Source organism: Polypterus senegalus, chromosome 16, assembly GCF_016835505.1.
Source record: "Polypterus senegalus isolate Bchr_013 chromosome 16, ASM1683550v1, whole genome shotgun sequence".
NCBI classification, from domain to species: domain Eukaryota; kingdom Metazoa; phylum Chordata; class Cladistia; order Polypteriformes; family Polypteridae; genus Polypterus; species Polypterus senegalus.
The window spans coordinates 73241331-73255628 of NC_053169.1; the positions used below are offsets into that span (position 1 = coordinate 73241331).

General features: G+C 37.6%; 1 protein-coding gene across 1 annotated transcript in view; it reads left to right on the forward strand.

Moving 5' to 3' along the window:
- zgc:153169 (uncharacterized protein LOC767799 homolog) overlaps positions 1-14298 on the forward strand; it is a 50511-nt gene that overhangs the window by 2028 nt on the left and 34185 nt on the right. Inside the window, exons 2-3 of the mRNA XM_039738596.1 lie at positions 4149-4287; positions 10089-10245. Of these exons, the coding sequence (XP_039594530.1) occupies positions 4149-4287; positions 10089-10245 (296 nt within the window). The remainder of the gene's footprint in view (positions 1-4148; positions 4288-10088; positions 10246-14298) is intronic.

Genomic DNA, 14298 nt, shown 5'->3' on the forward strand with positions numbered 1-14298 from the left:
CACTGGCGCCCTGTGCTTTTCACCGATGAGAGCAGGTTCACCCTGAGCACGTGACAGACGTGAAAGGGTTTGGAGAAGCCGTAGAGAATGTTATGCTGCCTGTGATGTCATTCAGCATGACCGGTTTGTTAGTGGGTCAGTAATGGTCTGGGGAGACATATCCATTGAGGGACACACAGACCTCTACTGGCTAGACAATGGCACTTGACAGCCATTAGGTATCAGGATGAAATCCTTGGAACCATTGTCAGACCCTATGCTGGTGCAATGGGTCCTGGGTTCCTCCTGGTGCACGACAGTGCCTGGCCTCATGTGGCAAGAGTATGCAGGCAGTTCCTGAAGAATGAAGCAATTGATACCATTGAATGGCCTCCATGCTCGCCTGACCTAAATCCAATAGAACACCTCTGGGACATTATGTTTGCCAGGTTGCACCTCGGACTGTCCAGGAGCTCAGTGATGCCCTGGTCCAGATCTGGGAGGAGATCCCTAGGACACCATCTGTCGTCTCATTAGGAGTATGCATCGACGTTGTCAGGCATGCATACAAGCACGTGGAGGCCATACAAACTATTGTGTACTATTTTGAGTTGCTGCAATGAAATTTCGGCAAAATGGACTAGCCCGCCGCATCATTTTTTCAGTTTGATTTTTCGGGTGTCTTTAAAATTTGGTCCTCTTTAGGTTGATAATTTTCATTTCCATCAAACGATGTGGCGTCCTTTCGTTCCAAACACATTACCCAGTCCATATCAGTATAGATATCCAGCCGGATTTTTTTTCCTATTGAAATCTAATGTGTCTTCAAAGTGTTCCTTTAATTTTTTTGAGCAGTTTATAAATAAAATCCAAAGTCTGTATGTCTGTCCGCTTTTCACTAGAGAACTGCTTAAAGGATTTAGATCAGGTTTTTTCCTATAATTTGCTTGAACGTTTCGGTTAATTTTGCAACCTCTCTTATCGTGCTATCATAGTTCACTTGCTGTACCAATTTATTTGCGCAAACCCAAGAGAGACGGAGCGGGCCAAGGGGGCAGGGCCCTCCTCACTCACACGCCTGCCTCAGAACGTAACTTAAATCCGCTTAGCTAGCGAATGAGAGAACTACTTAACGGATTTAGATCAGGCATTTTTCTAAAATTTGCTTGAACTTTCTGGTTAATTTTTGTGACTTCTGTCATCGCGCCAAGAATCATTCATAGTTCACTTACGGGAGTGATATATTTGCGCTAATCAGAGATTAAGGTTGTGGGCGGAGGGGATTGGGAAGCATGATGTTAGGAGTAGGAAGCCATGCAAGGCCCTCTTCGCTTTCCTGTTTCACTTCTACATGGGTGGAGTAACGTGGCACGGCTAGGATAAAATACAAACCCAGGTTGCAAGACAGAGAGTCCTATACACGTTTTTTGGTCATCATAAAAAAAAAGCATTTAGTAAAGGCATTTTTACACTGTGTGTATCCTAGAGATACATAAAACTTTATTGTACCTGGGGCAAATTCGTCTTTTTTATGAAATACATTTGTAAATTCAATAAGCTCATTAAATAAATATATTTACCTACATACTATAGTGTGAACACATCAGAATGACTCCAGAGAATGAAAACTTCAGACTTTGCAGTTACCGACACAGTGCGGCATTATGCAGGTGTATTGCTGTTGGTATAAAGGAACCCCAATAGCATTTTTGACACACTTATGCTGAATAATTACTTGGCTGTACATACTCTGTGTTATTGTGTTAGAGAGAGAATATGCAGCATTGTTCATAATGGCATTTAGTTTTTTTTTCCATTCCCTCCTCGACTGCCTCCTTCATGTGCATGTTATAAACATGTACAGTCATTTTCAATTTCTTTTTTAAAGCTCCAGACAGTCACAAGTACTTTTTTTATTAAAGTACATTAAGGTAAAGCACCTAGCACCATAGCAAAGGAAACCTTTAAGTGACAGAATTCTACCATTGAACACAAACTGTCACTGTCACATATCAAAGTTTCTTTTGCCTATTACTTTCTTTTTGTGTTAGTTTTTCAATTTGCTACATTTAAAGTACAACACTGGTGGTGTGAAAGGTTAAACCTGCATTTTGTTATTTATTGCACAAATACTTTTATCTGTATTTTGGACAATTTTAACTTCTTCCTTTATTTTGAGGTCTTTGTTAATGAAAGAATTTGGTATGCACTGCTGTACAATATTTAGCTCTATATCTGCAGCAGTAAAATTATGAGAGCTGCATTCCAGTTTGCAAATTCTTTTACTATCTGTCAGCTCATCGACACTAATTTTTCTGTCAGTCACTCGTCTTAGCCTTATTTTGCACTGTAGCACAGCATGACGTGGACAGCTAAAGATTAAGAGCACACGGAACATGTGGGCGAATATCTGTGACTTCCTGCCTTAGGTATGGGGTAGCTAAAAGGGAGCATACAGTTTTCTTTTGACTGTTTTAATGAAAGTTTCATTCTTATACCTTGTACAGTGTTTGAGTATGTGATGGTGTGAGGATGTTTTTTATTATTATTAAAATCCTCAGGGTCAGAAATATTTGTTACTGGAATCACATCCCACAGTTCAATTCATTTTTGTAATTTTTTTTCATAAATACTATAGAAATTTAGATTTTTCGTATTGCTGATTTTTTGTTACTTTTTCAAGTACATGAACACTTCATGCAATTAAACTGTATTGTTTCTCATCAAACCATCTTCCCAGTTTTTATTATTCATGATACTTAATGAACTGATAAAGAAGAGGCACTACCCCAAAATGTGTTTTGTAAGCACAAACATTTTATGTATGTGTAAAATTGCAAGTTTTGTTTATTTGGCAATTGTGATCAAACATCTGGTGCACAAGCTCATTTATATGCCTAAAATCCATCCATCCATCCATTGTCTAACCCGCTGAATCCGAATACAGGGTCACGGGGGTCTGCTGGAGCCAATCCCAGCCAACACAGGGCACAAGGCAGGAACCAATCCTGGGCAGGGTGCCAACCCACCGCAGGACACACACAAACACACCCACACACCAAGCACACACTAGGGCCAATTTAGAATCGCCAATCCACCCAACCTGCATGTCTTTGGATTGTGGGAGGAAACCGGAGTGCCCGGAGGAAACCCACGCAGACACGGGGAGAACATGCAAACTCCACGCCGGGAGGACCGGGGAAGCGAACCCGGGTCTCCTAACTGCGAGGCAGCAGCGCTACCACTGCGCCACCGTGCCGCCCTATGCCTAAAATAGTTTCTTAAAATACTGTCTTTGATCAAAGAAAATAAAATCATTTATACTCTTATCGCCCCTAGTAAAACAAAACAGAAATACTTTATCCAAGTCACAGCGCATAAGAGCATTTGCACATTCATAATGAGAGCCTTAAAATCAATATGTTTTGCAGTGGAATTTATGGTAGCATGTATTTCTTTAATATATTATAAGTAGATGTTTGGTCGGCTTTCTTGTGCAGGGCTGTGGCTCCTTACAATACTAAACTGGACAAGCAGGTTAAGAGATGGGTGACATTACAGCAAGTCTGGATAATGCAATTCTTAATATATTGTGCATCATGTCAAATATTACAAACTACCATATATAACCTAACAAAATCATATTTCAATGTAGTATTACTTGCTAAAAGACATAGATACTTGATTATTTCCCATTCAGGGTGTTTGAGAATGGATACATGTCTACTTTTTTTTTTTGTTTTTTTAAACTGTTCTCTGCTTCTTTTGGTTGTTCATTACCAACTGCTCTTCAAATAAACTCCATTCTGCCCATTCATCAGAGATGTTTTTTTCTGCTTTCTTATGACTTTGACTCGCTCAGTATCCAGTTACTTCTGCATGTTCTCTTAGGCTGGTTCATGTGGAAATTAAAATGCTGCATAGGAAATGGCAAGACACTGATTCTGTCTGCATTTTTCTATTTCCTCCTGCCTTGCACCCTGTGTTGACTGGGATTGGCTCCAGCAGACCCTCATGACCCTGTAGTTAGGATATAGTGGGGTGGATCTTTTTTTTTATTTTATTAATCCGGCCTATTATGTGTTTGTGTATTATTATATGGTCATTAAACCTATCTCTAAGATATCTGAAATAAACTTTAATTAGTTTACTCTTTTTTCCTGTTACAGATGTTGAAGATAATCTGGAGACAGGGAAGTATATTGTTGGTAGAGGTGGTTACCCAAATAGAGATGGCCAAGTTCAGTGTGATGCAGCTATCATGGAGGGAAGACCAGGTCGATTTGGAGCTGTTGCAGCCTTGAGATGGTAGGCTTAATGATATAGTTTATGTGTGTGTAGGTGTGTTTGGGTTTTTTTTTTTCTTCAGTTTCAAAACGTATAGCTTTATGTGAACAATGTGCTTAGGGTCATTGTCCTGTTGAAAGATGAACCTGTGGCCCAGTCTGAGGTTCTAAGGTCCCACCCAGCCCCCCAGATGCTCAGTTTTAAAAGGGGTCCTGCTCTAAGAGGAGATATGGCTGTTAAAATTTTTTCCATTCAAGAATTATGGCAAGCACTATGTTTTTAAGAACTGTGCTGCTGAACATTTTTGTAGCCTATCCCAGATCTGACCCAGATTTACATACTCCACATTCTGCAGGCAGTTCCTTAGGCCTCATGGCATGGTTTTTGCTCTGATACACAGTTTTATCAGAGGGACCTTTGATATACAGGTGTGTGACATTCCTAGTTATATCCAGTCAATTTAATTGACAAAGTTGGACTTCCAAGAAGGTGTAGATATTTCTCAACAATGAACAATAAAATGGGATTCATCCATCCATCCGTCCATTATCCAACCCGCTATATCCTAAGTACAGTGTCATGGGGGTCTGCTGGAGCCAATCTCAGCCAACACTGGGCGCAAGGCAGGAAACAAACCACGGACAGTGCGCCAGCCAGAATGGGATTTATCTGAGACTTATTTTAAGTGTTATAGCAAAAGGTTTAAACACTTGTGTTATTTTGATATTTCACTTGTTTTATTTTAAATATTTGCAAAAATTCCTGAAATTCTGTTTTTGCTTTGTCATTCTGGTATATTGAGTATTATTTGATGAGGAAAAAAATGTAAATGATTTTAGCAGGAGGTTGTAATGAAGGAGCCTGAATACTTTCTGAAGGGAAATTATATGTATTTATTTTTTTTCTGCTTGAGAATAAAACAGATTCTTGGTTCATAGTAAGACCCTATCATGGAAGTTCTAATTATACTAAATGCATTGGAATGTGTTTTAGTCCACAAAATGGAGATCGTGTTATGGCATGAATCTTATCATTTGCATGCTGTTTTACAGATGCCATCCTAGCACCCTGCTGATATTTAGAACAATGTTGTCTGAAATTGTGTGCACCTGACAGGGGTAAACCATGTTAAATTGGTCAAAGAAAAGAGACCAGACAAAGAAAAAGTTTAATTAATGACCCAAGTTGTCATCTCAAATTATTCAAACAGAAACTTGCCCAGATCCGGGAGTAATGAGACACACTCCTGGTGCAAGGCCTGTGTGTAAAGTTCACCCATGATTGTCTGGCTGCCAGGTGACTCATAAAGCCCAAGTTGACCTCGGTGTGAAAAGCCACTTGGAGCTTCACAATGCTTAGCCATATAAATATACTCAGCAAAAAAAGAAACGTCCCTTTTTCAGGACTGTGTATTTCAACAATAAGGTTTTAAAAATCCAAATAACTTTACAGATCTTCATTGTAAAGGGTTTAAACAATGTTTTCCATGCATGTTCAATTAACCATAATCAATTAATTAACATGCACCTGTGGAATGGTCATTAAGACCTTAACAGCTTACAGAAAGTAGGCATTTAAGGTCACAGTTCTAAAAACGCAGGACACTAAAGACACTTGTCTACCGACTGTGAAAAACACCCAAAGAAAGATGCCCAGGGTCCCTGCTCATCTGCGTGAACGTGCATTAGGCATGCTGCAGGGAGGCACGAGGACTGCTGATGTGGCTAGGGCAATAAATTGCCATGTCCGCACTGTGAGACGCCTAAGACAGCGCTACAGGGACACAGGAAGGACAGCTGATCATCCTCGCAGTGGAAGACCACGTGTAACAACACCTGCACAGGATCGGTACATCCGAATATCACACCTGCGTGACAGGTACAGGATGGCCACAACAACTGCCCGAGTCACACCAGGAACACACAATCCCTCCATCAGTGCTCAGACTGTCCGCAATAGGCTGAAAGAGGCTGGACTGAGGGCTTGTAGGCCTGTTGTAAGGCAGGTCCTACCAGACATCACCAGCAACAACGCCGCCTATGAGCACAAACCCACCTTCGCTGGACCAGACAGGAGTGGCAAAAAGTGCTCTTCACTGATGAGTCACGGTTTTGTCTCACCAGGGGTGATGGACGGATTCGTGTTTATCGTCGAAGAATTGAGCACGTCTGGGACCTGTTGGATCGCAGGGTGAGGGCTAGGGCCATTCCCCCCAGAAATGTCCAGGAACTTGCAGGTGCCTTGGTGGAAGAGTGGGGTAACATCTCACAGCAAGAACTGACAAATCTGGTCCAGTCCATTTGGAGGAGATGCACTGCAGTACTTCAAGCAGCTGGTGGCCACACCAGATAATGACTGGTACTTTTGATTTTGAGCCTCCCTTCATTCAGGGACACATTGTGAAACATTTTTAGTTTATGTCTTATGGTGTTGACTCTTTTAGTGTTCATACAAATAATTACACATTAAGTTTACTGAAAGTAAAAACAGTTGAAAGTCAGAGGACGTTTCTTTTTTTGCTGAGTATATATCTAAGGTATATTTAGTTTACACTGTATAAAAGACCTACTAGGAATGGTTTAGCTCAAAATAAGTAAGCATTGTACAATTCTAATAATTGGGCTAACCTTCATTCTAATTAAATGATGAAATTCCTGAGTTATTGTGTTGGCAGATTCACATCTTAAATTTATAATTCTTCCCATATATAGCAATATTTTTTTATAAATACTTAAATTACACATTAGCTATCTTTAAATCATTTTTTATTTTTAACTTTTTAATTTACTATTTTTCTGTATGAAAATAAATTATATAGTTTGCAGAGAAATTTCTGTAACACCTTTTTTTTAATTTCTACTAATTTATTGTATGTAGAATTGTTTGAACACGCTCATATATAGGTTTATTTTTCCAATAATATAGATGCTGGCTCCATTTCAGCAACTGATTTTCCATTAGTGTCACCAAAGAATGATCATGAAGGTGTTTGAAGTTCAGTTTAATATATTGATATACAGCACCCATCTCCGTGTGATAAAATTTCAGTAAGGTACACTTACATAATTCAAAACTTGTATGTACTCCGCTATTTCGGTGCATGGGAAATTATGTCCAATTTGTGTTTTATTTTTCCATACATCAATGAAGCACGTTCCACAACAAAGTGATGCTAAAATGGCACTAATGTATTTGAGTGCTTGTATTCACCTTTGATGAGCTGATTCCCCCTTTCAGGGTTTGTTTCTGCCTCATGCCCAATGCTAGCTGGAATGGGTGCATCCCTGGATGTTGGATTTAATCATTAAATATCCATCCTTTTCAGAGCTATTGTGGCAAGGTGTTCTCAGAATGAAATGGGTGTTTCAAGCAATTTACAACACAGCGAAGCCAAACCAAACCTGTTCTCACCGTGATGATATCTCACACTGCCACCTGGTGGAATCTTCCAGATTTACGTAAAGTACACTTGCAAGTATAAATAGTACAACACTTACGTAGCAGTAGCATCCACAGATGCATGCCTCACGCCACGTTAAGTATAAATCCAGCCTAAAACTACATAGTCAGTAGATTTTACTCTTTCATGCAGTTAGCCCAGCATCTCTAGAAAAAAAAGACCACATGGTTTGGATGGTTGTTTGGAACATAAGCACCATCAACAATCAAAGTTTCATTTGTTATTGGTTGAAGTTGTGATCCTCCTGTCTACTGTATCAAACACCAACTATATGACAGCCATAGTTCTAACCTTATTTTTTCAATCTCCTGAAAAGCTGTGGTGCTTTCCTCACCAGCGATGTTACCTTCTGCATCAAAGAGGCAGTTTCCTTTGTCAAGATATACTCTAGTATGCATGGACCTTGTCAATGCTGAACTTTGAGTTGTCATCAGATTTACAAGTTTTAGATATCCTTGAATATATTTTTTACCACTTTCAGAATGATTACTGTGTCTTTGTTAGGAAGTATAACTGTGGATAACTCCAAAATGAATTTCTTAAATAGTTAAATTTGCCACAGTTGTTGCCATTGTAAAATGCTAGAAACCTATAAATCTTCGTTAATATGCATACATTTACACCTCAACTGCAGCATTGTTGAGGAATGATAATATTAATTTTTTCCTTTAAAAAACAAGATTCTTTCATTTCTTGTAAAATGCTAGAAACCTATAAATCTTCAATAATATAGTGCCATAAATTTTGCTATTCAGTTGTAATAGTTTTAGGTTTACTGCATACGTTTATACCTCAACTGCAGCATGGTTGAGGAACGATAATATTCATTTTTTTCCTTCAATAAACAAGATTCTTTTTTATTTCAATGCATATAATTATATAGACTGCCCTACAATATGTCACTGTAAACATATTCACCTTTAGGTAAGGAAAACCATGTGATGATGACAACCTATGTTTTGTCCACCAAAATAAGTGTAATAATTTTAATTAGGCCTGGAAAAGTTAATGCATTTATTTTTGCAATTTGCGTGGCCTGTTTGAGTTAAAAAATATTGTTGCATCCTGGGCAAATGCCTCAGGTAGTGCTTTGTTCAGGGTAGCATTTTCGTGTTGTGTTTTTTTTTTTTTACATTACGAAACAATAATACAAATAAGTATGTACCTCAAGAACTACATAGACATCCAGTACTGTATTTATATACTACCTTTAAAAATTTTATTAAATACATTGTTCATTTAAAGATTTAACATTTCTTATTACACATGTCAATACGTAGCACTGGTGTTCATTTTCTTGATTTGTACATACTTACATAGATGGAAAGAAAGGGGGTGGAGACAGGGAGTTTATGGATGTCCTGGTGCAACAGAGAAAAGTTGCAAAGATAAAAATTCTGCTTTTTATTTTATGTAAGCAGATCGAATCAATGTCATATCACACAAGTGCCAAATAAGTAATCTATTTCCTCCATTTGCCTGCTGATACAGGTGGTCTTTTCTCTGCCGCACTACACTGAACCCGGGGTCAGAGGCAATTCGTATGCTCACTGCCTCTCAGCTCTGCTAGAGTCGCCCCAACATGTCTCCTGGCATCGTTCTCCTCAGACATGTCTTGACCACCTGAGGAGTGTGTCTTTCTCAGTTCAAGACCCAGGGGTACTACAATGTTTTTTTCCACGGTGCACCATTTGAAAAACACTTGTGTAGAATGTAATTATCAAGTCCTTGATGGAGATTAACAATTCAGGGAAGTATTTAAGGAGTGTTAACACAAGTTTTAATATATGCCCATTTAAGGAGTGCATATTCTTTCAACTGAATCAGTCTTCAGCGGTGCATTCAAAGTCAACAGATGTTTCAATCTTTTTTTACCTTGATATGCCTGTGTCTCATATGGTATGCCAGTTTGAGAATTAATACATTGGCCTCGTTTTCTTATTGCCTTCTTTTCAAATTGCCTTTTAGGAAGGCATTCAAATTCAGGGTGTACTTGCTCAAGTAGTATTTTGTTTAAGTTCAGATTTAAATTCATTGTTTATTAAATATGTATTTACTTAATGACTTATGTATTATTTTTTTTAATCACTTGTTTTAATGTTAGATGCAATTACTAATCACAATTAATTGCATACATTTATGTGATTAATTTTTTTAATTGGTTCTCAGCCCTAACTTTTAATCATTGATTTATTTTGCATTATAAAAACAAAAATATTGTTGGAACCGATATATTTTTTTTTTTTAATCATTCATTTGTTTTATAATAACAGTATACACAATATAATGACAGTATGTCTTTGAGCAGTTAAACAGCTTGATTTTCCTCTTTTTTCACTTCTTTTTTTGGAAATGGGTGAAGCATTGGTACTCCTGTTTCTGTGGCTCGACAGATTATGGAGAAAAGTAACCATAGCATGCTGGTAGGAGAAGGAGCTCTAGCTTTTGCCAAGGATCAGGGATTCAAAGTGGAAGATAACAAAAGAATGCTGTCACCAGAAAGTGCAAAAGCCTATCAGGTATTTTGAAAAATGAAAAACTGGCAAATAGAATCTTGCTAAACTGTCAGTATTTATTTTAAGACTGCATTTAGCTGCCAAATCTTAATTGTTTCCCCCATCGTTCTCTTTCAATTGTATTATCATTGTCACCATATATAATGGAATCATAGTTTATAGTTGCTCAATCTCTTGAACAAAGCAAAATTTGTTGTATATTTTGGATATAAAAATAATTCACCTAGGTGAAATGTGTCCAATGTACATAATTTAACTAAAACATATTGTTTGTCCCATCTGTGAATGCCTTAAGTATGTCTATTGTAAAGTTCTTAAGCACTGTAATAGTGATATCAAAATTGCTGGCTTTGGTGTATGCAAAATATTTGATATTGTGTAGATCAATGCTGTAACTATTTGTTATACTTATTTTTCTAAGCATTCCGAGTACCACTTTTTCACACGGCACATTCACGCCTGGTTAGTTTAGATTCTACAGTTAATGTAATCTGTATGGCCTGTAGGGAGTGTCTTAGATCCTAAAACCCCAGACACAACTTCACTACAACAGTCCTGGGTTCGTTTAAGCAATTTTTATTAAACAAAAATGCCTACAGGCTCTTGCATTAAAGTTTAACAGGCAAGCTCCCATCCTTTGTCTCCACTCTAGGTGAGAGTTTCCCTACTCTGCTTTTGACTCAACTTTTTAACCTTCGCTACTTAGAAGTACCACCCTTATAGGCCTGCCCTTCAGTACTACAACTACCATGCAGCCCTGCAGGTGTCCAAAAGGGAGCCAAACCATGGAGATGCTGCCACCCAGTATATTGGGGGAACACATGGATCTAGCAGGCAGTCTCCCTCTGTCTTTATGCTATAACACAGTGTTTCCCAAGGTGGCTGCAGGTTTTTGTTCCAACCAGCTACTGTTTTTAATTGATCTGCTGGGCTAATTAAGTGAACTGATATTTCCCAAGTTCTTTGTTTAGGGAACAATATAGAAATTAGAAAAGTAAGTTTGCTAAAAAAATAAATAAATTAAAGTGTATCAAGTAGTTATATAGGAATAATGTATTTTTTTTCTTTTTAACAGTATTTTCATCTTGATTTTCATTCTACTTGTCTAGGTCTTCTAATTGATTAGTTAATCCATTATTTATGATCAGTGGGTCTGACTCTAAAGTAGTTGCAGCCTTTAATTATTCACTGTTGTTTACCTGGGTGTCTGATCTGCTCGTTTTAAATTATCATTATTAAGATACAATGAAACTGCACAGAGAAAGGGCAAAGTATAATGAAATTAACAAAAGAGAGTTAAGCATTTCAATCTATAGCAAAAGCAAAAATATTTCTAAATGTAAAAATCATGCTGCTGTGCTTTTCTGAATGTCGAATAAAATAAAAAAAAATACCAGCTAATTAAATGAGATCAGTGTTATCGGGTGTTGTCACTGATTAGGAATCCAGTTGGAACAAAAACCTGCAGCCACAGGGGGTCCCCAGGACCGAGTTTGGGAAACACTGCTATAACAGACTCCTGGCCAGGAAAGTGGTCAGTAATTCAGCTGGGATGCCCATCCATCTAGGCTGTTCATTATTTGTGGCTTCCCAGCCAAGAAAGAGCACATATTCAATTCCAGCCATGCTTTCCATTACACCTGCATATCTTTTTATGTGGGAAGTAGACCAGAATGCCAGGACGAAAACCCATCCAGACCCAGGAACAGTGTTGTGCAAGAACTCGCTCAAAGTTCAGTTCACACAGATTAAAATGAATAAATTCACTTTCATAGTTCACTATTTCAGCTTTGAACTAGTTCATGTTCAGTTCATTTTGTTTTTTAAGGAGTGAAAATAAATGACCAATGAGTTTACTTTTTCAATTTTTCATGCCTAATATTAGACTATTACAGTGTTCTTGGAAAAAAAATACAATAATTATAAAAACTTTTTTTTTGTTTAAATACACTTTATTGAGTTATACCCAACAACAAACACGTATAACCATATATGCTAATGTCCTCCTGGTCAAAAAAGAAATTAAATAGATGCAAGTATACATATAAATTGCAACTCTATTTCCAACCGTGTGACACAAATGGTGACTGTGGAACCAGCGTGTAGGTGAACTGACCTATTACTTTAATGGTCAAAATTCCTGTCACATATTGCATGTCCAACGGGGAAAAATATAAAGTGGCCTTGTGAAGTACAACGTTTTCCTAAAAGTGAAAGTTGAGCTTCACCACATGCTTGTGTTTGTGGGGGTGCAGCTTAAGCACAAGCAGGCAGACACAGAAAGTGCCTATTTGATTGTACAATATTTTTTCCAAATACAAATAAATGGCAAAACATTTTGTACAAAATAAATATTTGTAAAAATCCACTATTTGTGCTTATCCGAATACCGTATTCGGATATGGTTACACCCCTACATTACAGGGTAAGGCAAAACGTTTCTGGATCAAAACCAGATCCAGAATGTCACATAAAACTGAATTAGTTCATGTTCAAGTTCTTCACTTGCAATTATGTTGTGTTAAGTTCACCGTTCTTAGAAAAATTAGCTTGTTCAATGCACAACACTGCCCAGGAAGTAAATTACAATCCACTTGGATTCAGCTTAAGCTGGTATTTGAACGCTGGATTCTAAAGCTGTACAGAGGCAGTGCTAACTAGTGTACTACTGAGGTGCGAATAAGTTGTCTGTGATAGCTACAAGTAAAGGACAATGGCTTTGTCCAAATTACAATATATAAAACAATATGCATAATCGTTTTTTGGGTAGGCATAAGACCAGTTTCATCACATTATCTGCATTACTTAGCATGTTAAGTGGTAACTGCAGAGTGTCACAAATTGTCTCTTTTAAATACCTACTGTCAAAGTGTCTCTTGATCTGTTTTTGTGCATCTTTTGTATATGTAGCAAAGTTTTATCTCTGAAGCTGGATTTACACTATGTGCTGCAATGCAGGTACTGCTTGCTTGTCTGTAGTCAGCCAGTTCTCACTGTCCACACATTCAGAATTATCTTAAATCTTTTTCTATTCCCATAATCCTCTTTAACTTTGTTAGTAAGTTCAACTCGCCTTTCAAGTCAAATGTCAGTTTGTTATAATATGAAGTACTTTCATATTGCCTGGGATCCTCTTATGCTGTCCAGGTCAGTGAAGAAGCAGCATGCAGTTTTCTTTATGCCCCGAAGTAATTTATCATGATCTGCCAATCAAATTAATCTCGAATTGTCATTTTTAATAAGCCTAGGAAGAGTGACTGCCATTCTGTTAATTTTACTCAGCTCTGGATATGCAGCTGTTTAAACTAACTAAGTTTTATGGACAAGGGAAGACTACTTGGTCTGAGTAGTTTTTAATTGGTTCAAGCTTTCTGTGAACAAGTGCTTTATGGTTTATGTCTTAAAAGCATTCCCCTTTGGAAATGCCTGCTGGCTTTCTTAGGCATTTCTTTTACTGTTAAGCTGTAGGAATTTTGGTAAGCTCATTTTCTTAATGATTTTTTAATACTTAACTTAGACCCAATATAGCCTGGTTGTTCTGAGGTACCCTAACATGGGAAAAAAAAGATTTTTTTTTTCCATACATATTTGTACACCAACTTATGCATGCAGTCTAGATACATTGTAAATAAACATTCTGTAACCCAGAAAATTTTCTTTGGAAAAAAGTACTGGGCAAAAGTTTTGGCAGTGACACAAATGTTGACTTTTGCAAACTTTACACTTCAGCATTTTCAGATTATTTTTTTTACACGTTTCTATTGTATACTGAAAAACAATTTTATACCTTTTGGTAAATACATCAAATTTATGTAAAGAATCAATATTTACAGTGTTGACCCTTCTTCATAATATCTGCAATTTGCTCTGGCATGCCGGATAGCTGATTCTGGGCCAAATCCTGACTGATGGTGATCCATTCTTGCGTTTTTAGTGCTGGTAATTAATCACAATTTGTGGGCTTCGTCTTGTCCAAGCGCTTTTTGGGAATTGACTACAGGTTCTCAGTGGGATTAAGATCAAGGGAGTTTCCTGGCCATAGGTTCAAACTTTCAA